This window comes from Oncorhynchus mykiss, chromosome 9 (genome assembly GCF_057628025.1).
Source record: "Oncorhynchus mykiss isolate SJ-2025 chromosome 9, ASM5762802v1, whole genome shotgun sequence".
NCBI lineage: Eukaryota > Metazoa > Chordata > Actinopteri > Salmoniformes > Salmonidae > Oncorhynchus > Oncorhynchus mykiss.
In genome coordinates this window covers 81,108,696-81,133,399 of record NC_143030.1, presented here as the reverse complement: position 1 = coordinate 81,133,399, position 24,704 = coordinate 81,108,696, and the positions used below count along the sequence as shown (strand labels likewise).

The following is a 24,704-nucleotide window of genomic DNA, read 5'->3' as shown; positions in this document are numbered from 1 at the left end:
GTGGCTTTAGACACACACACACACACACACACAGTACCGTACTGCCCATGAAAAACACACTGTATACTAGATAACACAGTACAGTACTGCCCATGAAAAACATACTGTATTCTGGATAACACAGTACTGTACTGCCCATGAAAAACACACTGTATTCTAGATATCACAGTACTGTACTGCCCATGAAAACACAAGGTATTCTGGATAACACAGTACTGTACTGCCCATGAAAAACACACTGCATACTGGATAACCATGCCCCAGGAATACCTGACATGATGACTCCTTGCTGTCCCCAGTCCACCTGACTGTGCTGCTGCTCCAGTTTCAACTGTTCTGCCTTATTATTATTCGACCATGCTGGTCATTTATGAACATTTGAACATCTTGACCATGTTCTGTTATAATCTCCACCCGGCACAGCCAGAAGAGGACTGGCCACCCCACATAGCCTGGTTCCTCTCTAGGTTTCTTCCTAGGTTTTGGCCTTTCTAGGGAGTTTTTCCTAGCCACCGTGCTTCTACACCTGCATTGCTTGCTGTTTGGGGTTTTAGGCTGGGTTTCTGTACAGCACTTTGAGATATCAGCTGATGTACGAAGGGCTATATAAATAAATTTGATTTGATTTGATAACAGTACTGTACTGCCTATGAAAAACACACTGTATTCTGGAAAACAGTACTGTACTGCCCATGAAAAACACACTGTATTCTGGATAACACAGTACTGTACTGCCCATGAAAAACACACTGTATTCTGGATAACACAGTACTGTACTGCCCATGAAAAACACACTGTATTCTGGATAACACAGTACTGTACTTCCCCTGAAAAACACAAGGTATTCTGGATAACACAGTACTGTACTGCCCATGAAAAACACAAGGTATTCTGGATAACACAGTACTGTACTGCCCATGAAAAACACAAGGTATTCTGGATAACACAGTACTGTACTGCCCATGAAAAACACACTGTATTCTGGATAACACAGTACTGTACTGCCCATGAAAAACACACTGTATTCTGGATAACACAGTACTGTACTGCCCAGGAAAAACACACTGTATACTAGATAACACAGTATGTACTGCCCATGAAAACACAAGGTATTCTGGATAACACAGTACTGTACTGCCCATGAAAAACACAAGGTATTCTGGATAACACAGTACTGTACTGCCCCTGTTTTTCTCATAACTTAGTATGTTTGTGGAGACAGACTGTGATTGCCGTTTGTTGTCGTCGCTTAGTCAACAGGTGCAGTTAAAAATCTTGTACAAAAATTCACATCTGGTGCATTATATTTTCGCAAAAGTGGATCACAGTCATAAAATTTGATGTGAAAACATGATTTCTCTGTCTGTTGCGTTTCGAGATGGAATACGTTTTAATATTGTGTCGTAGATTTGGTGTTGCCTTCTAATCCCAGTACAGGCAATACACAATACACAATACACAATACACAATACACAATACACAGAAATACAATATCCCACACATTTACTGGAAATGACACTACAGTAAAACATGCACACATAACAGAATTTTGACAAATTACTCAATATCAGGCTCAGTATAAACAAAAAGGTATTTAATACCAAAAAAAGTATATTTACACCGATTAAAAAAAGAAAGAGGAATATACTATTCTATAAAATTCATGGAATTTTTCTAAGACAAGAAAACTCTACAAGAAATCTTTTCTCAAGCGTCCTCATCACATCTAGCCTCCCTCAGGCGGGGGATATGGAAATAAGGCAAAAAATATTCTCTCATATTAAAGGGGACAAACAACATTAAAAACATAATTCCTACACACCTACAAAACACCGTCCCTCGAAAACTCTACATTGAGAAATATATCTGTATATAATCTGCCATAAATTAACTGTAACAGCACTAATGTCCTATATCTCGGTGTGTCACCATCTTCCCTCCTCCTTAGTCCAGCACCAGTAGCCTCTCAAGGGTTTAAAACATCCAGGAGATCATTGTCCTCAGTCTCAGGGAGTAGAACACAGCTCCAGGTCTACTGTTGCCAGGTGACCGTTTCCATGCAGGGACATTATGTAACCAGGATATGCATGGTGATGTAATACCAAGGGGGAGGAGTCAGAGGGTTCTTCCTCCAGCGTGTTTATTGACCCAATGAAGATGGATAGAGGAGGACATCACGGGAGGAAAGAGAGAAAATGAAGACAGGAAGAAACAAAGGGAAGGTTACAGAAGAGGAAAGAGTGAGAGATATGAAAATAATGAGAGAGGGAGAGAGAGAGGAAAGAGTGAGGGACATGAAAATAATGAGACAGAGAGGGAAGAGTGAGGGACATGAAAATAATGAGAGAGAGAGGGAAGAGTGAGGGACATGAAAATAATGAGGGGATAGATATACATATGGGGGGAGAGAGAGAGAGAGAGGAAAGAGTGAATCAAGTAATTACATTTTCATTCAATTCCCCCAAATTCAATATCCAAACAACTTCAAATGTAGAAAGCCAAATAAAAAGCTGAACAGACTGGAGGGCTATCTTAGTAAGGGACTGAGAAGCCTCACCTATATATATATATATATATATATATATATATATAACACAGAATGGGAACCAGCCAGTCTAAGCAGACAGCAGAAACCCTGTCACTGTAGAGGGAAGACAAGAAACACAAAGGGTTGTTACAGTCTGAAGGGACAGGTGTCTGTTCATTATCATTAGTAACCAACATTAGATAAGGAGTAGCCTAGGCTACTACGCCAGTGAAGAGTAAAATAATTAATTACTAGGCTACTACGCCAGTGAAGAGTAAAATAATTAATTACTAGGCTACTACGCCAGTGAAGAGTAAAATAATTCATTACTAGGCTACTACGCCAGTGAAGAGTAAAATAATTCATTACTAGGCTACTACGCCAGTGAAGAGTAACATAATTAATTACTAGGCTACTACGCCAGTGAAGAGTAAAATAATTAATTACTAGGCTACTACGCCAGTGAAGAGTAAAATAATTCATTACTAGGTTACTACGCCAGTGAAGAGTAACATAATTAATTACTAGGCTACTACGCCAGTGAAGAGTAAAATAATTAATTACTAGGCTACTACGCCAGTGAAGAGTAAAATAATTCATTACTAGGCTACTACGCCAGTGAAGAGTAAAATAATTAATTACTAGGCTACTACGCCAGTGAAGAGTAAAATAATTAATTACTAGGCTACTTACGCCAGTGAAGAGTAACATAATTAATTACTAGGCTACTACGCCAGTGAAGAGTAAAATAATTAATTACTAGGCTACTACGCCAGTGAAGAGTAACATAATTCATTACTAGGCTACTACGCCAGTGAAGAGTAAAATAATTAATTACTAGGCTACTTACGCCAGTGAAGAGTAAAATAATTAATTACTAGGCTACTACGCCAGTGAAGAGTAAAATAATTCATTACTAGGCTACTACGCCAGTGAAGAGTAAAATAATTAATTACTAGGCTACTTACGCCAGTGAAGAGTAAAATAATTAATTACTAGGCTACTATGCGGGTGAAGAGGCAAAATAATTAATTACTAGGCTACTACGCCAGTGAAGAGTAAAATAATTAATTACTAGGCTACTACGCCAGTGAAGAGTAAAATAATTAATTACTAGGCTACTTACGCCAGTGAAGAGTAAAATAATTAATTACTAGGCTACTTACGCCAGTGAAGAGTAAAATAATTAATTACTAGGCTACTATGCGGGTGAAGAGGCAAAATAATTAATTACTAGGCTACTATATATAAGTAATGTGTTGTATTGGATTTGCCCCAAACATAACACTATGTATTTAGGACAAAAAGTTAATTGCTTTGCCACATTTCTTTTGCAGTATAACTTTAGTGCCTTGTTGCAAACAGGATGCATGTTTTGGAATATTTGTATTCTGTACAGGCTTCCTTCTTTTCACTCTGTCATTTAGGTTAGTATTGTGGAGTAACTACAATGTTGTTGATCCATCCTCAGTTTTCTCCTATCACAGCATTTAAACTCTGTAACTGTTTTAAAGTCACCATTGGCTTCATGGTGAAATCCCTGAGCAGTTTCCTTCCTCTCCAGCAACTGAGTTAAGAAGGACGCCTGTATCTTTGTAGTGACTGGGGTGCATTGATACCATCCTCCAAAGTGTAATGAATAACTTCACCATTGTCACGTTCTGACCATCGTTCGTGTGTGTTTTCCTTGTTTTAGTGTTGGTCAGGACGTGAACTGGGTGGGCATTCTATGTTGGATGTCTTGTTTGTCTATTTCTATGTCTGGCCTGATATGGTTCTCAATCAGAGGCAGGTGTTAGTCATTGTCTCTGATTGGGAACCATATTTAGGTAGCCTGGGTTTCACTGTGTGTTTGTGGGTGATTGTTCCTGTCCTTTGTGTTAGTTTGCACCAGTTTAGGCTGTTTCGGTTTTCATTACGTTTATTATTTTGCACTGTTTGTATTTAGATTCGTGTTGCTATAGTCACAATAAACATGGATCGTAATCTACACGCCGCATTTTGGTCCGACTCTCCTTCTCATCAAGAAAACCGTTACAGAATCACCCACCACAAAAGGACCAAGCAGCGTGTCAACAGGCAGGAGCAGCGCGAGGAGACGCGCAATAAGGATTTCTGGACATGGGAGGAAATCCTCGACGGGAGAGGACCCTGGGCTAAACCAGGGGAGTGTAGCCGCCCAAAGGTGCAGCAGGAGAAGAGGCAACAGGAGCAGCCCAAAGAGGAGGTGTGGACATGGGAGGACGAATTAGAAGGAAGAGGACCCTGGGCTCAGCCAGGAGAATATCGCCGCCCCAAAGAAGAACTGGAGGCGGCGAAAGCGGAGAGGCGCAGATATGAGGAGGCAGCACGACGTAGCGGATGGAAGCCTGAGAGGCAGCCCCAAAAATTTCTTGGGGGGGGGCTAACAGGGAGTATGGCTACGCCAGGTAGGAGACCTGGGCAGACTCCCTGTGCTTACCGGGGGGCTAGAGAGACCGGACAGGCACCGTGTTATGCAGTGGTGCGCACGGTGTCTCCAGTGCGGGTGCATAGCCCGGTGCGGTATATTCCAGCTCCGCGTGTCGGCCGGGCTAGATTGAGCGTCGAGCCTAATGCCATGAAGCCGGCTCTACGCAGCTGGTCCCCAGTGCGTCTCCTTGGGCCGGCTTACATGGCACCAGCCTTGCGCTCGGTGTCTCCGGTTCGCCTGCATAGCCCAGTGCGGGCTATTCCACCTCGCCGCACTGGCAGGGCGACCATGAGCATTCAACCAGGTAAGGTTGGGCAGGCTCGGTGCTCAAGAGCTCCAGTGCACCTGCACGGTCCGGTTTTTCCAGTACCACCTCCACACCCCAGCCCTCCGGTAGCAGCTCCCCGCACCAGGCTTCCTGTGCGTGTCCTCGGCCCAGTACCACCAGTGCCAGCACCACGCATCAGGCCTACAGTGCGCCTCGCCTGTCCAGCGCTGCCAGAGCCTTCCTCCTCTCCAGCGCTGCCGGAGTCTCCCGCCTGTTCAGAACTGCCAGTCTGCATAGAGCTGCCAGTCTGCAAGGAGCTGCCAGTCTGCAAGGAGCTGCCAGTCTGCAAGGAGCTGCCAGTCTGCAAGGAGCTGCCAGTCTGCATAGAGCTGCCAGTCTGCAAGGAGCTGCCAGTCTGCAAGGAGCCGCCAGAGCTGCCAGTTAGCATGGAGCAGCCAGGGCCGCCAGTCAGCATGGAGCAGCCAGGGCCGCCAGTCAGCATGGAGCAGCCAGGGCCGCCAGTCAGCATGGAGCAGCCAGGGCCGCCAGTCAGCATGGAGCAGCCAGGGCCGCCAGTCAGCATGGAGCAGCCAGGGCCGCCAGTCAGCATGGAGCAGCCAGTCAGCATGGAGCAGCCAGAGCAGCCAGTCAGCATGGAGCAGCCAGAGCTGCCAGTCAGCATGGAGCAGCCAGTCAGCATGGAGCAGCCAGAGCTGCCAGTCATCATGGAGCTGCCAGTCATCATGGAGCAGCCAGTCAGCATGGAGCAGCCAGAGCAGCCAGTCGACCAGACTCTTCCAGATCTGCCAGTCGACCAGACTCTTCCAGATCTGCCAGTCGACCAGACTCTTCCAGATCTGCCAGTCGACCAGACTCTTCCAGATCTGCCAGTCGACCAGAATCTTCCAGATCCGCCAGTCGACCAGAATCTTCCAGATCCGCCAGTCGACCAGACTCTTCCAGATCCGCCAGTCGACCAGACTCTTCCAGATCCGCCAGTCGACCAGACTCTTCCGGATCCGCCAGTCAGCCAGGATCTTCCAGAACCGCCAGCCAGCCAGGATCTGCCGGATCCAACCACCTGCCTGAGCTTCCTCTCAGTGCTGAGCTTCCTCTCAGTGCTGAGCTACCCATCAGTCCCGAGCTACCTCTGTCCCGAGCTGCCCCTCTGTCCCGAGCGGTCTTTAAGGAGGGTAACCTATCTAGGGACGCTAAGGAGGTGGACTAAAACTGTTATGGAGTGGGGTCCACGTCCAGCGCCAGAGCCGCCACCGCGGACAGATGCCCACCCACACCCTCCCCCATAGGTTTAAGTTGTGCGTCCGGAGTCCGCACCTTGGAGGGGGGGTACTGTCACGTTCTGACCATCGTTCGTGTGTGTTTTCCTTGTTTTAGTGTTGGTCAGGACGTGAACTGGGTGGGCATTCTATGTTGGATGTCTTGTTTGTCTATTTCTATGTCTGGCCTGATATGGTTCTCAATCAGAGGCAGGTGTTAGTCATTGTCTCTGATTGGGAACCATATTTAGGTAGCCTGGGTTTCACTGTGTGTTTGTGGGTGATTGTTCCTGTCCTTTGTGTTAGTTTGCACCAGTTTAGGCTGTTTCGGTTTTCATTACGTTTATTATTTTGCACTGTTTGTATTTAGATTCGTGTTGCTATAGTCACAATAAACATGGATCGTAATCTACACGCCGCATTTTGGTCCGACTCTCCTTCTCATCAAGAAAACCGTTACAACCATGCTCAAAGGGGATATTCAATGTCTGCTTTTTGTTTTTACCCATCTACCAATAGGTGCCCTTCTTAGCGAGGCATTGGAAAACCTCCCTGGTCTTTGTGGTTGAATCTGTGTTTGAAATTCACTGCTTCGACTGAGGGACCTTACAGATAATTGTATGTTTGTGGTCATTCAAAACTCTTGTTAAACGCTATTACTGCACGCAGAGTTAACGCAACATATTGTGAAGCAAATGTTTTACTCCTAAACTTCTTTAGGCTTGCCAATAGTTATTGACTCAAGACATTTCAGCTTTTTCCCCATTATGGGATATTGTGTGTAGGCCAGTGACACAACATGTCAATGTAATTCATTTTAAATTCAGGCTGCAACACAACAAAAACTTGTGGAGAAAGTCAAGGGGTTTGAATACTTTCTGAAGGCACTATTATCACCATCTCTGAATTGTGATGTGTTTGGCGTCACAACGTCCTTGCTATCGAGACACATGAGTAGGATTTTTTATTTATTTCACCTTTATTTATCCAGGTAAGCTAGTTGAGAACAAGTTCTCATTTACAACTGCGAACTTGGTCAAGATAAAGCAAAGCAGTGCGACACAAACAACAACACAGAGTTACACATGGAAATAAACAAGCGAACAGTCAATAACAATAACAGAATATGTTACACAAGGCATTATGGGTGTTGTAGTTCTCACCATCCTTGGTGTCCTCTGGTAGCAGAGCGTCCTGTCGGTTGCCCAGTACAAAGGCCAGAGTGGCAAGAATGGCAGCATCCAGGACCCCCAACAAGGCCAGGACAAAGGCCCAGTGGACAGAGCAGTTTCCGGAGGAGAAACTGGTCACCCCATCACCACACAGGTCCCGCATGTCCGCACAATCCCACGAGTCAGGGAACAGCACGCAGGCGAGAGCCAGGCAGAACCCTTAGAAGACGAAAACACAGTGTAGTCAGGATCCAGGCTATAGCCAGGTAGAACCCCTAGAGGACAAAAACGCAGTGTAGTCAGGATCCAGGCTATAGCCAGGTAGAACCCTTATCCATTTCCATAAAGGAAATATGTATTTAAAATTACCATATAATAATTACACACCAGAATACAACACTGGGTGGTCAAAATCAGGATTTGTTCAGCTATTTAAAGGGCCAATCTCAAGGTCAATCTCAAGGCCAATCTCAAGGCCAATCTCAAGGTCAATCTCAAGGCCAATCTCAAGGCCAATCTCAAGGTCAATCTCAAGGCAAATCTCAAGGCCAATCTCAAGGCCAATCTCAAGGTCAATCTCAAGGTCAATCTCAAGGCCAATCTCAAGGTCAATCTCAAGGCCAATCTCAAGGTCAATCTCAAGGTCAATCTCAAGGCCAATCTCAAGGCCAATCTCAAGGTCAATCTCAAGGCCAATCTCAAGGCCAATCTCAAGGCCAATCTCAAGGTCAATCTCAAGGCCAATCTCAAGGCCAATCTCAAGGTCAAACTCTTTATAGAGATATAATGTGTACCTGCAGTAAGCTGCAGCCAAGCGCAGATCTTGTAGACGGTGGCGGCGTTGCAGAATCTGAAGAGGGAGAGGCAGCCGACGCTGCTCCAGACCATGGTCAGGGACATGCAAACCAGCACAGCAGGGGACTGGAAGGCTGGGAGAGGGGTCAGAGTGCTCAGTGAGCCACGACACTCTGGGACCGGCCAATCAGACTCCACACACACCTACAAACACAGTGGCATACATCAGGGTTGGGTGGGTGAGGAGGGTGGGAGGGGGAGGGGGAGGGGGGGGGGGGGGGTCCATGCCGTTTTCAGTAAAAATTCGTGCTACTGTAACACTTTACTTACTGTAGGCTTTATTACCTGTTAAACACAGACGTATGTGTCTTAAAGGGATAGCGCGACATTTACAGTTAAAAGCAGACGTAAGAGTCTTAAAGGGATAGCGCGACATTTACAGTTAAAAGCAGACGTATGTGTCTTAAAGGGATAGCGCGACATTTACAGTTAAAAGCAGACGTAAGAGTCTTAAAGGGATAGCGCGACATTTACAGTTAAAAGCAGACGTATGAGTCTTAAAGGGATAGCGCGACATTTACAGTTAAAAGCAGACGTAAGAGTCTTAAAGGGATAGCGCGACATTTACAGTTAAAAACAGACGTATGAGTCTTAAAGGGATAGCGCGACATTTACAGTTAAAAGCAGACGTAAGAGTCTTAAAGGGATAGCGCGACATTTACAGTTAAAAGCAGACGTATGAGTCTTAAAGGGATAGCGCGACATTTACAGTTAAAAGCAGACGTAAGAGTCTTAAAGGGATAGCGCGACATTTACAGTTAAAAACAGACGTATGAGTCTTAAAGGGATAGCGCGACATTTACAGTTAAAAGCAGACGCAAGAGTCTTAAAGGGATAGCGCAACATTTACAGTTAAAAGCAGACGTAAGAGTCTTAAAGGGATAGCGCAACATTTACAGTTAAAAGCAGAAGTAAGAGTCTTAAAGGGATAGCGCAACATTTTGGCAATGAAGCCCTTTTTCTACCTACCCTGAGTCAGATGAACTCATGGATACCATGCCAGCAGTTTGAAGGAAGTTGAAGGAAGTCTCCGCAGCCATTGCTAACTAGCGTTAGCGTAATGACTGGGAGTCTACAGGAACTTTAATGTCTTATTATAAAGGTTTTTAATACTGTATGTCTCTATGTAAGACACTATCAACTGATGTTGTTTAGTCAGGACCATAGTCAATTTAAACTCACTTCCTCAGTTGAGGACTTAAAACCTTTTTAAATAAGACACACCTACCTCGAACAGTCACCAGGGTGCCTGTCTTTGGTGTGGGGCCCCTTCCCCTGGTAGTATGTGTATTTCACACACACACACACACACACACACACACACACACACACACACACACACACACACACACACACACACACACACACACACACACACACACACACACACACACACACACACCATACCTCGAACAGTCCCAGGGTACCAGTCTTTGGCACGGGGCCCCCTCCCTGGTAGTGAACCTCTCTGGTGCCCACCCAGGAGGGCTGTATTAGGATGACAACCTCGATGATGGCGAAGCAGAGGGTACACACAGCCCAGAGGACGCCCACCGCCCGGGCGCTACGGATAAACTCTGTCTGGTAGAGACGAGCTACCTCAGCGGTGTGGGGGGTCATCGCCATAAGTACTGAGGGGGAGAACGGGAAAAGGGGGAGTGGTCAGGGAGGAGAAACAATATCAACAACAGTAATAACAACAACAACAATAGCAACAACAACAATATCAACAACAGTAATAACAACAACAACAATAGCAACAACGGTAATAACAACAACAACAACAATATCAACAACAGTGATAACAACAATAGCAACAACAACAATATCAACAACAGTAATAACAACAACAACAATAGCAACAACAACAATAGCAACAACAGTAATAACAACAACAACAACAATATCAACAACAGTGATAACAACAATAGCAACAACAACAATATCAACCACAGTAATAACAACAACAACAACAATATCAACAACAGTGATAACAACAATAGCAACAACAACAATATCAACCACAGTAATAACAACAACAACAACAATATCAACAACAGTAATAACAACAACAACAATAGCAACAACGGTAATAACAACAACAACAACAATATCAACAACAATATCAACAACAGTGATAACAACAATAGCAACAACAACAATATCAACCACAGTGATAACAATAGCAACAACAACAATATCAACAACAGTGATAACAACAATAGCAACAACAACAATATCAACCACAGTAATAACAACAACAACAACAATATCAACAACAGTGATAACAACAATAGCAACAACAACAATATCAACCACAGTAATAACAACAACAACAACAATATCAACAACAGTGATAACAACAATAACAACAACAACAACAATATCAACAATATGGCAGGGAAATTTAAATGAGTTCATTCCATCGTATCCAGAGCCTGCAGAAAGTTCTCACACCCTTTGACCTATTCTACATTTTGTGATGTTACAACCTGAATTCAAAATGGATTAAATATATATACACTGCTCAAAAAAATAAAGGGAACACTTAAACAACACAATGTAACTCCAAGTCAATCACACTTCTGTGAAATCAAACTGTCCACTTAGGAAGCAACACTGATTGACAATAAATTTCACATGCTGTTGTGCAAATGGAATAGACAACAGGTGGAAATTATAGGCAATTAGCAAGACACCCCCAATAAAGGAGTGGTTCTGCAGGTGGTGACCACAGACCACTTCTCAGTTCCCTATGCTTCCTGGCTGATGTTTTGGTCACTTTTGAATGCTGGCGGTGCTTTCACTCTAGTGGTAGCATGAGACGGAGTCTACAACCCACACAAGTGGCTCAGGTAGTGCAGCTCATCCAGCATGGCACATCAATGCGAGCTGTGGCAAGAAGGTGTGCTGTGTCTGTCAGCGTAGTGTCCAGAGCATGGAGGTGCTACCAGGAGACAGGCCAGTACATCAGGAGACGTGGAGGAGGCCGTAGGAGGGCAACAACTCAGCAGCAGGACCGCTACCTCCGCCTTTGTGCAAGGAGGAGCAGGAGGAGCACTGCCAGAGCCCTGCAAAATGACCTCCAGCAGGCCACAAATGTGCATGTGTCTGCTCAAATGGTCAGAAACAGACTCCATGAGGATGGTATGAGGGCCCGACGTCCACAGGTCGTGGTTGTGCTTACAGCCCAACACCGTGCAGAATGTTTGGCATTTGCCAGAGAACACCAAGATTGGCAAATTCGCCACTGGCGCCCTGTGCTCTTCACAGATGAAAGCAGGTTCATACTGAGCACATGTGACAGACGTGACAGACTCTGGAGACGCCATGGAGAACGTTCTGATGCCTGCAACATCCTCCAGCATGACCGGTTTGGCGGTGGGTCAGTCATGGTGTGGGGTGGCATTTCCTCCATGTGCTCGCCAGAGGTAGCCTGACTGCCATTAGGTACTGAGATGAGATCCTCAGACCCCTTGTGAGACCATATGCTGGTGCGGTTGGCCCTGGGTTCCTCCTAATGCAAGACAATGCTAGACCTCATGTGGCTGGAGTGTGTCAGCAGTTCCTGCAAGAGGAAGGCATTGAATCTATGGACTGGACTGCCCGTTCCCCAGACCTGAATCCAATTGAGCACATCTGGGACATAATGTCTCGCTCCATCCACCAACGCCACGTTGCACCACAGACTGTCCAGGAGATGGCGGATGCTTTAGTCCAGGTCTGGGAGGAGATCCCTCAGGAGACCATCCGCCACCTCATCAGGAGCATGCCCAGGCGTTGTAGGGGTGTCATACAGGCACGTGGAGGCCACACACACTACTGAGCCTCATTTTGACATGTTTTAAGGACATTACATCAAAGTTGGATCAGCCTGTAGTGTGGTTTGCCAGTTTAATTTTGAGTGTGACTCCAAATCCAGACCTCCATGGGTTGATAAATTTGATTTCCATTGATAATTTTTGTGTTATTTTGTTGTCAGCACATTCAACTATGTAAAGAAAAAAGTATTTATTAAGAATATTTCATTCATTCAGATCTAGGATGTGTTATTTTAGTGTTCCCTTTATTTATTTTTTAGCAGTGCCATCCTTCAGCTCCCCTCAACCCCTCCCATCTGTCTCTGAAGACCATCCAGTCCCATCCTTCAGCTACCCTCAACCCCTCCCATCTGTCTCTGAAGACCATCCAGTCCCATCCTTCAGCTACCCTCAACCCCTCCCATCTATCTCTGAAGACCATCCAGTCCCATCCTTCAGCTCCCCTCAACCCCTCCCATCTATCTCTTAACACCATCCAGTCCCATCCTTCAGCTACCCTCAACCCCTCCCATCTATCTCTTAACACCATCCAGTCCCTTCAGCTACCCTCAACCCCTCCCATCTATCTCTTAACACCATCCAGTCCCTTCAGCAACCCTCAACCCCTCCCATCTATCTCTTAACACCATCCAGTCCCATCCTTCAGCTACCCTCAACCCCTCCCATCTATCTCTCAACACCATCCAGTCCCTTCAGCTACCCTCAACCCCTCCCATCTATCTCTTAACACCATCCAGTCCCTTCAGCAACCCTCAACCCCTCCCATCTATCTCTTAACATCATCCAGTCCCTTCAGCTACCCTCAACCCCTCCCATCTATCTCTTAACATCATCCAGTCCCTTCAGCTACCCTCAACCCCTCCCATCTATCTCTTAACACCATCCATATTGGATTTCTATTTGCCATATATTTTTCAACTGTACTGTGATGTTTCACAAACGTTCTGAACCTTTCTATTCTCATAGTTTCTACAGATTGTAAATGAATGATACACATTTTTTGCTGCAATTATTATTATGTTATTGATCGATTTGACTATGACTTTTCACATCACCAAGCAGCAGTGCTATTTGCTGAGTTATCCCCAGGTAAATGTTGCCATAGCAAAGGAGTTGAATACTTATTGACAAGGCATTTCAGTTTTTAATTCATTTGTAAACATTTCGAAAAACGTCATTCCAATTTCACATTATGGGGTATTGTGTGGAGGAGGCCAGTGACAAAACTATTCTATATCGAAACCATTTTAAATTCAAGATCAAACAACAAAATGTGGAAAACAATCAAAGGGTCTGAATACTTTCTGAAGGTTCTGTATGTATCTGATATATATATGACAGAATGTACAGAGAGAGACAGACAGTACAGAGACACACATAGATACAGAGACAGACAGTACAGAGACACACAGAGACACAGAGACAGACAGTACATACAGACAGTACAGAGACACAGAGACACAGAGACACAGAGACAGACAGTACAGACAGTACAGACAGACAGTACAGACAGACAGACAGACAGACAGACAGACAGACAGACAGACAGACAGTACAGACGGAGGGACGGACGGACGGACGGACGGAACAGACAGACAGACAGACAGACAGACAGATAGACAGTACAGAGACACACAGACAGTACAGAGACACAGAGACACAGAGACACAGAGACAGACAGACAGACAGACAGACAGACAGTACAGAGACACACAGAGACACACAGAGACAGACAGTACAGACAGACAGACAGACAGACAGACAGTACAGAGACACACAGAGACACAGAGACAGACAGTACATACAGACAGTACAGACAGACAGACAGACAGACAGACAGACAGACAGACAGACAGACAGACAGACAGACAGACAGACAGACAGACAGACAGACGTACAGAGACAGACAGTACAGAGACAGACAGACAGACAGTAATGAATCATATAGACAGACAGACAGAAATGAATCATACAGACAGACAGTAATGAATCATACAGACAGATAGACAGACAGACAGACAGTAATGAATCATATAGACAGACAGACAGAAATGAATCATACAGACAGACAGTAATGAATCATACAGACAGATAGACAGACAGACAGACAGACAGTAATGAATCATACAGACAGACAGACATGAATCATACAGACAGACAGACAGACAGACAGACAGACAGACAGACAGACAGACAGACAGACAGACAGACAGACAGTAATGAATCATACAGACAGACAGACATGAATCATACAGACAGACAGACAGATGGACCACAGCGGTGTATGAAGGGTTTCTACACAAAGATACACTGAGGATAATGAACGCATGATCTCATGCTCAAACAATTACCTCTATCTAACCGAAAGAAAATATTAAAAGCATCTATCAATGGTTTGAAAACAGCTATGTAACGGCAAACAATGTCACAGCATGAATGCAATGCAAACATATGTAAGAATCTATAGATGGTTCACCTTTCCCCGGCTAGCAGCAGACTGCTGTGGTTCCGTCCCCTTAATGTAGATCGACCAACCAGAAATCAGACCAGATTTAGATTACGAATGCCGAGAGGATCTGGTCCCGAACGAACGAGGGAGTGATGTAGAAATAGACCATTTGAAAAGCGAGACTCTCTGTTTCTCTCCGTGGAATGATGGAGGCTGGATGAACAACATCATGCACAGGCCCAAACCATCAGCATCAGGGAGAGATTATCTCCGTCACGAACGGAAAGAGGAGAGCAGGGGAGGGGAGGGGGGGTTAGACACAGACTGGAAAGGAGGGAGAGCTAGAGAGGCTGAGAGAGGCAGGACAGGATGGAAGGTTGGGAAGGGAGGGGGGGGGGGGGTAAAAGTGAGTTGGGAGGGAGAGGCATTGAGAGTGTGTCATAGTGGTTCTGTTGGGGGATGGGTTTCCTCTTTTGCTGCAGCAATGAGCACTGAAGCAGAATGACCACAGAGAGACAGAGGAGAGGGGCAGAGAGATAGATAGACAGCCAGAGGAGGCAGACAGAGGAGACAGTCAGAGGAGAGACAGGGAGACAGATAGACAGACAGAGGAGGCAGACAGAGGCGAGAGACAGAGGAGAGAGGCAGAGGAGAGAGACAGAGGAGAGAGACAGAGGAGAGAGACAGAGGAGAGAGACAGAGGAGAGAGGCAGAGGAGAGAGACAGAGGAGAGAGACAGAGGAGAGAGGCAGAGGAGAGAGGCAGAGGAGAGAGGCAGAGGAGAGAGACAGAGGAGAGAGGCAGAGGAGAGAGACAGAGGAGAGAGGCAGAGGAGAGAGACAGAGGCGAGAGGCAGAGGAGAGAGGCAGAGGCGAGAGACAGAGGAGAGAGACAGAGGAGAGAGGCAGAGGAGAGAGGCAGAGGAGAGAGACAGAGGAGAGAGACAGAGGAGAGAGACAGAGGAGAGAGACAGAGGAGAGAGACAGAGGAGAGAGGCAGAGGAGAGATGCAGAGGAGAGAGGCAGAGGGAGCTAGAAGTAGAAAATGTGATACAGAACCAGGAGAAAGGAAGGGAGACATTAGATTTGAAAAAAAGATGAGCGATTTATGTGTAAATCACTGTGTTGAGAGTATAAAACACTCCTTAATTTCTTCATTATTCTGTCCATCTTTTGGCTGAAGAGCGAGAGTGGTTAACTGTCCTGTGATGGATCATCGATCACACACTGTGATGACACACACGCACTGCTGTGACCTTGGATGAGCCGGCCCTGAGGACAGAATTCTAATTAGGATTCAGGTCTGTCCCTGGTTACCACACAGGGAGAATGAGCACAGACTGTGCTGTCTCCTCTTTATCTTGATATATGTTGTCAAAAATGACAACTTCGTCAACCTTGAACCAGCACTGTGAGTGGGTGTGTGATGTGGGGGAGGGGGGCGGGGGGGGGAGAAGGAAGCAGGGATGAGATGGAGGGAGGAGAGATGAGATGGAGAGAGGGAGGAGCGATGAGATGGAGGGTGGAGAGATGAGATGGAGGGAGGGAGGAGAGATGAGATGGAGGGAAAAGGAAGCAGAGATGAGATGGAGGGAGGAGAGATGAGATGGAGAGAGGGAGGGGCGATGAGATGGAGGGACGGAGGAGAGATGAGATGGAGGGAGGGAGGAGAGATGAGATGGAGGGAGGGAGGAGAGATGAGATGGAGGAGAGATGAGATGGAGGAGAGATGAGAAGGAGGGAGGGAGGAGAGATGAGATGGAGGGAGGGAGGAGAGATGAGATGGAGGGAGAAGGAAGCAGAGATGAGATTCAGGGAGGAGGAAGCAGAGATGAGATGGAGGGAGGAGAGATGAGATGGAGAGAGGGAGGAGCGATGAGATGGAGGTAGGGAGGAGAGATGAGATGGAGGGAGGGAGGAGAGATGAGAAGGAGGGAGGGAGGAGAGATGAGATGGAGGGAGGGAGGAGAGATGAGATGGAGGAGAGATGAGAAGGAGGGAGGGAGGAGAGATGAGAAGGAGGGAGGGAGGAGAGATGAGATAGAGGGAGGGAGGAGAGATGAGATGGAGGAGAGATGAAAAGTAGGGAGGGAGGGAGGAGAGATGAGATGGAGGGAGGGAGGATAGATGAGATGGAGGAGAGATGAGATAGAGGGAGGGAGGAGAGATGAGAAGGAGGGAGGGAGGAGAGATGAGATGGAGGAGAGATGAGGAGGGAGGGAGGAGAGATGAGATAGAGGGAGGGAGGAGAGATGAGATAGAGGGAGGGAGGAGAGATGAGATGGAGGAGAGATGAGAAGGAGGGAGGGAGGAGAGATGAGAAGGAGGGAGAAGAGGTGAGATGAGATAGAGGGAGGGAGGAGAGATGAGATAGAGGGAGGGAGGAGAGATGAGATGAGAAGGAGGGAGAAGAGGTGAGATGAGATAGAGGGAGGGAGGAGAGATGAGATAGAGGGAGGGAGGAGAGATGAGAAGGAGGGAGGGAGGAGAGATGAGATAGAGGGAGGGAGGAGAGATGAGATGAGAAGGAGGGAGAAGAGGTGAGATGAGATAGAGGGAGGGAGGAGAGATGAGATAGAGGGAGGGAGGAGAGATGAGAAGGAGGGAGGGAGGAGAGATGAGGTAGAGGGAGGGAGGGAGGAGAGATGAGATGGAGGAGAGATGAGAAGGAGGGAGGGAGGAGAGATGAGAAGAAGGGAGAAGAGGTGAGATGAGATAGAGGGAGGGAGGAGAGATGAGATAGAGGGAGGGAGGAGAGATGAGATGGAGGAGAGATGAGAAGGAGGGAGGGAGGAGAGATGAGAAGGAGGGAGAAGAGGTGAGATGAGATAGAGGGAGGGAGGAGAGATGAGATAGAGGGAGGGAGGAGAGATGAGATGAGAAGGAGGGAGAAGAGGTGAGATGAGATAGAGGGAGGGAGGAGAGATGAGATAGAGGGAGGGAGGAGAGATGAGAAGGAGGGAGGGAGGAGAGATGAGATAGAGGGAGGGAGGGAGGAGAGATGAGATGGAGGAGAGATGAGAAGGAGGGAGGGAGGAGAGATGAGAAGAAGGGAGAAGAGGTGAGATGAGATAGAGGGAGGGAGGAGAGATGAGATAGAGGGAGAAGGAAGCAGAGATGAGATGGAGGGAGAAGGAAGGAAAGGGTACCTAGTTAGTTGTACAGCTGATTGCATGCAACTAAATTGTGTACTCCACAATTAACCCAACCCTTCTGAATCAGAGAGGTGGATGCAGGATTAGCCTGATTGCTGGAGGGCACAGAGTTACATAACCACATTGAGATCTAAGGAGGGAGATGCATCAATGGTCAGTTTGTGTCATGAGGGAGGAGAATAATTAGAATGTTCCCAGCTTTCCTCCTCTAATACTCTCCATCTCCTCTGAAAATACTCTCCACCTCTAATAATACTCTCCATCTCCTCTGATAATTCTCTCCACCCCCTCTAACAATACTCTCCACCTCCTCTAACAATACTCTCCACCTCCTCTAATAATACTCTCCAACTCCTCTAATAATACTCTCCACCTCCTCTAACAATACTCTCCACCTCTAATAATACTCTCCAACTCCTCTAATAATACTCTCCACCTCCTCTAATAATACTCTCCACCTCCTCTAATAATACTCTCCACCTCCTCTAATAATACTCTCCACCTCCTCCGATAATACTCTCCACCTCCTCTAATAATACGTTCCATCTCCTCTAATAATGATCCCCATCTCCTCTAATAATGCTCTCCTTCTCCTCTAATAATACTCTCCACCTCCTCTAATAATGCTCTCCACCTCCTCCGATAATACTCTCCATCTCCTCTAATAATATTCTCCATCTCCTCTAATAATACTCTCCACCTCCTCTAATAATAATCCCCATCTCCTCTAATGATACTCTCCACCTCCTCTAATACTCTACACTTCCTCTAATAATACTCTCCACCTCCTCTAATAATACTCTCTACCTTCACTAATACTCTCCGCCTCCTCTAATAATACTTTCCATCTCCTCTAATAATACTCTCCACCTCCTCTAATAATGCTCTCCACCTCCTCCGATAATACTCTCCATCTCCTCCGATAATACTCTCCATCTCCTCTAATAATACCCCCCCACCTCCTCTAATAATACTCTCCACCTCCGATAATACTCTCCACCTCCTCCGATAATACTCTCCATCTCCTCTAATAATACTCTCCATCTCCGCTAATAATACTCTCCATCTCCTCTAATAATACTCCTCATCTCCACTAATAATACTCACCACCGCTCTAATAACTCTCCACCTCCTCTAATAATACTCCCCACCTCCTCTAATAATACTCCCCACCTCCTCTAATAATACTCTCCACCTCCTCTAATAATACTCTCTGCCTCCTCTAATAATGCTCTCCACCTCCTCTAATAATACTCCCCACCTCCTCTAATAATACTCTCCATTTTCTCTATCAAAACTCTCCATCGTTCCTCTAACAATACTGTCCATCTCCTTTAAAGAAGCAATAATACTGTCCTTCTTTAGACTAGTTGAGTATCTGGAGTATCAGCATTTGTGGGTTCAATTACAGGCTCAAAATGGCCAGAAACAATGAACTTTCTTCTGAAACTCGTCTACTCTTGTTCTGAGAAATGAAGGCTATTCCATGCAAGAAATTGCCAACTAAAGATCTCGTACAACGCTGTGCACTACTCCCTTCACAGAACAGCGCAACCTGTCTCTAACCAGAACAGAAAGAGGCCAAGTACCTTAGAGTGTCTAGTTTGAGAAACAGATGCCTCACAAGTCCTCAACTGGCAGATTCATTAAATAGTACCCACAAAACTCCAGTCTCAACGTCAACAGCGAAGAAGCGACTCTGGGATGCTGGCCTTCTAGGCAAAGTTCCTCTGTCCAGTGTCTGTGTTCTTTTGTCCATCTTAATATTTTCTTTTTATTGGCCAGTCTGAGATATGACATTTTCTTTGCAACTCTGCCTAGAAGGCCAGCATTAATTCTGGTTAGAGCCAGTTTGCGCTGTTCTGTGAATCCGGCCGGTCAAACCCTCCCCTAACCTGAATGATGCTGGGCCAAACCCTCCCCTAACCCGACGACGCTGGGCCAAACCCTCCCCTAACCTGGACGACGCTGGGCCAAACCCTCCCCTAAACCGGACGATGCTGGGCCAAACCCTTCCCTAACCTGGACGACGCTGGGCCAAACCCTTCCCTAACCCGGACGACGCTGGGCCAAACCCTCCCCTAACCTGGACGACGCTGGGCCAAACCCTCCCCTAACCCGGATGATGCTGGGCCAAACCCTCCCCTAACCTGGACGACGCTGGGCCAAACCCCCCCTAACCTGGACGACACTGGGCCAAACCCTCCCCTAACCTGGACGACACTGGGCCAAACCCTCCCCTAACCCGGACGAAGCTGGGCCAAACCCCCCCTAACCTGGATGACACTGGGCCAAACCCTCCCCTAACCTGGACGACACTGGGCCAAACCCTCCCCTAACCTGGACAACGCTGGGCCAAACCCTCCCCTAACCCGGACGACGCTGGGACATTTGTGCGCCGTTATTCATGTTCAACTTTCATCTAAAACCGCCTGATGCAGCAAGTTGCTAGTTAAGTAAGATGAATAAGTCAGAAGCCAGCTAGAAAGAAAATTAATAAGATGTTGCTTTTTACCACCACACATCACGTAGAAAAGAGACAATCACCTTCAAGCAGATCATGTTAGTTTTCAGGCCGGGAAATAATAGCAGTTACTTGTTTGTAGAACCGGTGTCTTCGCCAGATGTTGTCCTCGGTCAGCTCCAGAGTCGTCACCTGAACGAACGTCACAGGCAAATGATTTGGAGTCTGTATGTAGGCAGCAACCTCTCTGTACTAGGGATGGCAGTTAACAGTCTGATGGCCTTGAGATAGAAGCTGATTTTCTCGGTCCCAGATTTGATGCACCTGTACTGACCTCGCCTTCTGGACGATAGTGGGGTGAACAGGCAGTGGCTCGGGTGGTTGTAGTCCTTTACGATCTTTTTGGCCTTTCTGTGACATCGGGTGCTGTAGGCATCTTGGAGGGCAGGTACAATTTTGCACGCCCAATTTTTCAGTTTTTGATTTGTTAAAAAAAGTTTGAAATATCCAATAAATGTCGTTCCACTTCATGATTGTGTCCCACTTGTTGTTGATTCTTCACAAAAAAAAACAGTTTTATATCTTTATGTTTGAAGCCTGAAATGTGGCAAAAGGTCGCAAAGTTCAAGGGGGCCAAATACTTTCGCAAGGCACTGTAGTTTGCCTCAGGTGATGTTTTTTGCAGGCCGCACCTCTGGAGAGCCCTACGGTTGTGGGCTGTGCAGTTGTCATACCCGGCAGGATGCTCTCAATTGTGCGTCTGTAATAGTTTGTGAGTGTTTTAGGTGGCAAACCAAATTTCTTCAGCCCCCTGAGGTTGAAGAGGCGCTGTTGCACCTTCTTCACCACACTGTCTGTGTGAGTGGACCATTTCAGTTTTGTCTGTGATGTGAACTCCGAGGAACTTAAAACTTTCCACCTTCTCCACTGCTGTCCCGTCGATGTAGATAGGGGGTTTTTCCCTCTACTGTTTCCTGAAGTCCACGATCATCTCCTTTGTTTTGTTGACGTTGAGTGAGAGGTTATCTTCCTGACACCACACTCCGAGAGCCCTCATCTCCTCCCTTTAGGTGTTGGTAATCAAGCCTACTACTGTTGTGTCTTCTGCAAACTTCTGCAAACTTGATGATTGAGTACAGGAGGGGGCTGAGCACACACCCTTGTGCCCCCGGTGTTGAGGATCAGCGAAGTGGAGAGTCCATGACCCATTTGCACAGGGCGGGGATTTGAGTGTGTGGTGTGTGATGGCGATTGCATCGTCTGTGGACCTATTGGGGCGGTAAGCAAATTGAAGTGGGTTTAGTGTGACAGGTAAGGTGGAGGTGATATGATCCTTGACTAGTCTCTCAAAGCACTTTAGGATGACAGATGTGAGTGCTACAGGGCCATATTCATTTAGTTCAGTTACCTTTGCAATCTGTGTACAGGAACAATGGCGGCCATCTTGAAGCATGTGGGTACAACAGAATGGGATAGGGAGAGATTGAATATGTCTATAAACACACGAGCCAGCTGGTCTGTGCATGCTCTGAGGACGCGGCTAGGGATGCCGCCTGGGCAGCCTTGCGAGGGTTAACACGGTTAAATATCTTCCTAACGTCGGCCATGGAGGAGGAGAGTCCACAGTCTTTGGTAGCGGGCTGCGTCGGTGGCACTATATAATCGTCAATGCGGGCAAAGAAGGTGTTTAGTTTGTCTGGATGCAAGACGTCGGTGTCCGTGACGTGGCTGGTTTTCTGTTTGTAGTCCGTGATTGTCTGTAGACCCTGCCACATACGTCTCGTGTCTGAGCCGTTGAATTGTGACTCTACTTTGTCTCTATACTGACATTTTGCCTGTTTGATTGCCTTGCAGAGGGAAGAAATGCTCTGTTTGTATTAGGCCATATTCCCAGCCTTGCCATGATAAAATACAATGGTATGCGCTTTCAGTTTTGTTCAAATGCTACCATCTTTCCAAGGTTTCTGGTTAGGGTAGGTTTTAATAGTCACAGTGGGTACAACATCTCCTATACACTTCCAGGTAAACTCACTCACCGAATCACTCACCGAATCAGCATATATTATCGATATTATTCTCTGAGGCTGCACGGGAACATATCCCAGTCCACGTGATCAAAACAATCTTGAAGCATGGATTCCAAATGGTCAGACCAGCGTTGAATAGTCCTAGGAAAGGGAGGAGAAAAATGTAGTATTGGTCAGATTTGCCAAAATCAAGGGCGGGGGAGGGCCTTCTATGCATCGCGGAAGTTAGTGTAACAATGGTCCAGTGTTTTTCCAGCACGAGTGCTACAGTCGATATACTGATAGAATTTCTCAAATGAGCTTTGTTAAAATCTCCAGCTACAATAAATGCAGCCTCAGGATATGTGGTTTCCAGTTTGCATAAAGTCCAGTGTAGTTCCTAGAGGGCCATCTTGGTATCCGCTTGCGGGGGGATATACACAGCAGTGACAATAACCAAAGATAATTCTCTTGGGAGATAATACGGTCGGCATTTGATTGTGAGGAAATCTAGATCAGGTGTACAAAAGGACTTGAGTTTCTGTATGTTGTTACAATTACACTATGAGTTGTTAATCATTATACATACACCTTCCTGGAAAGGAGTTTATTCATGTCAGCGCGATGCACTGAGAATCCAGGTGGCTGTACCAACTCCGACAGCGTATCCCGAGAGAGCCATGTTTCCATCAAACAGAGTATGTTACAATCCCTGATGTCTCTCTCAAGCAACCCTTGCCTGATTTCGTTGACTTTGTTATCTAGGGACTGGACATTAGCGAGTAATATACTCGGAAGCGGTGGGTGGTATGCGCATCTCTGAAGTCTGACTAGAAGACCGCTCCAGCTCCTCTCTCCACCGGCGGCGTTGTTTTAGGTCGGCCCCTGGAATCAGTTCAAATGCCCTGGGAGGTGCGGACAAAGGAACAACTTCGGGAAAGTTGTATTCCTGCTCGTAGTGCTGGTAAGTTGACGTCACTCTGTTATCCAATAGTTCTCCCTGGCTGTATGTAATAACACTTAATGATCTGTTTATGTTTCCAGAATCACTTTTGGTAAGCCATAAATGTAACAGCAAAACTTCTCCCACCCAACGACTAACTCTATGCTCTCCTTTTCTATTGAACACAACAGTCATAAAGCCACAGGCTTCTACATACCTACATACCATCTACATACCTACATACCATCTACATACCTACATACCATCTACATACCTACATACCATCTACAAATTAAGGGAAAAGGTGAGAGGAGGAGAGCATGTAGATGCGAGAAGGAATTGTACAAGGATCAAAAGGGATCACATGTTTTATATGTGGCTGCTATGAAAGCGACCTGTATTTTTATTTATTTATTATATAATTTGTGTGAGATTGAGGGCATCTAGTATTTATTTTACCAGGGGTGTATTCATTCTGCCATTTCTGTTGAAAAATGTTTCTTAAATGGAAGCAAACGGAACGAAACGGGAATAGACATACCTGAATTTGTCCAATAGAAACTCTCATTTGCAACTGTTGGACTAATGATTACACCCTATATCAACTAGATGCAGGCAAGAGTGTGCAAGGCGCTATTGAATGTGTCAATGTCTGTTACCTTGATTACTGTCACGCCTTCTCCTGCTCCCTCCCTTCGGCGCTCGATGTCACCGTCTACTAACCACCACACCTGGCAACCATCATTGCGCACACCTGGCAACCATCATTGCGCACACCTGGCAAGCATTATTGCATACACCTGGCAACCGTCATTGCGCACACCTGGCAACCATCATTGCGCACACCTGGCAACCATCATTACATACCCCTGGCAACCATCAGTACATACACCTGGCAACCATTAGTACATACACCTGGCAACCATCATTACATACACCTGGCAACCATCATTAAATACACCTGGCAACCATCATTGCATACACCTGGCAACCATCATTGCGCACACCTGGTGTAACAGATGTGAAACGGCTAGCTTAGTTAGCGGTGCGCGCTAAATAGCGTTTCAATCGGTGACGTCACTTGCTCTGAGACCTTGAAGTAGTAGTTCCCCTTGCTCTGCAAGGGCCGCGGCTTTTGTGGAGCGATGGGTAACAATGCTTCGAGGGGTGACTGTTGTTGATGTGTGCAGAGGGTCCCTGGTTTGCGCCCGGGTATGGGCGAGGGGACGGTCTAAAGTTATACTGTTACACTGGCAACCATCATTGCGCACACCTGGCAACCATCATTACATACACCTGGCAACCATCATTGCGCA

General features: G+C 46.3%; 1 protein-coding gene across 1 annotated transcript; it reads right to left on the bottom strand.

Annotated features, from left to right (window-relative positions):
* Positions 1–2,223: 2,223 nt before the first annotated feature.
* lhfpl4b (LHFPL tetraspan subfamily member 4b) lies at positions 2,224–15,147 on the bottom strand. Its single transcript, XM_036989061.2, has 5 exons — positions 14,849–15,147; positions 9,959–10,182; positions 8,491–8,695; positions 7,688–7,915; positions 2,224–2,641 (listed from the first exon to the last, which is right to left on the bottom strand). Exons 2-5 carry the CDS (start codon positions 10,175–10,177, stop codon positions 2,616–2,618), a joined length of 678 nt encoding a protein of 225 aa, XP_036844956.2. The 5' UTR covers positions 10,178–10,182; positions 14,849–15,147; the 3' UTR covers positions 2,224–2,615.
* Positions 15,148–24,704: the final 9,557 nt, after the last annotated feature.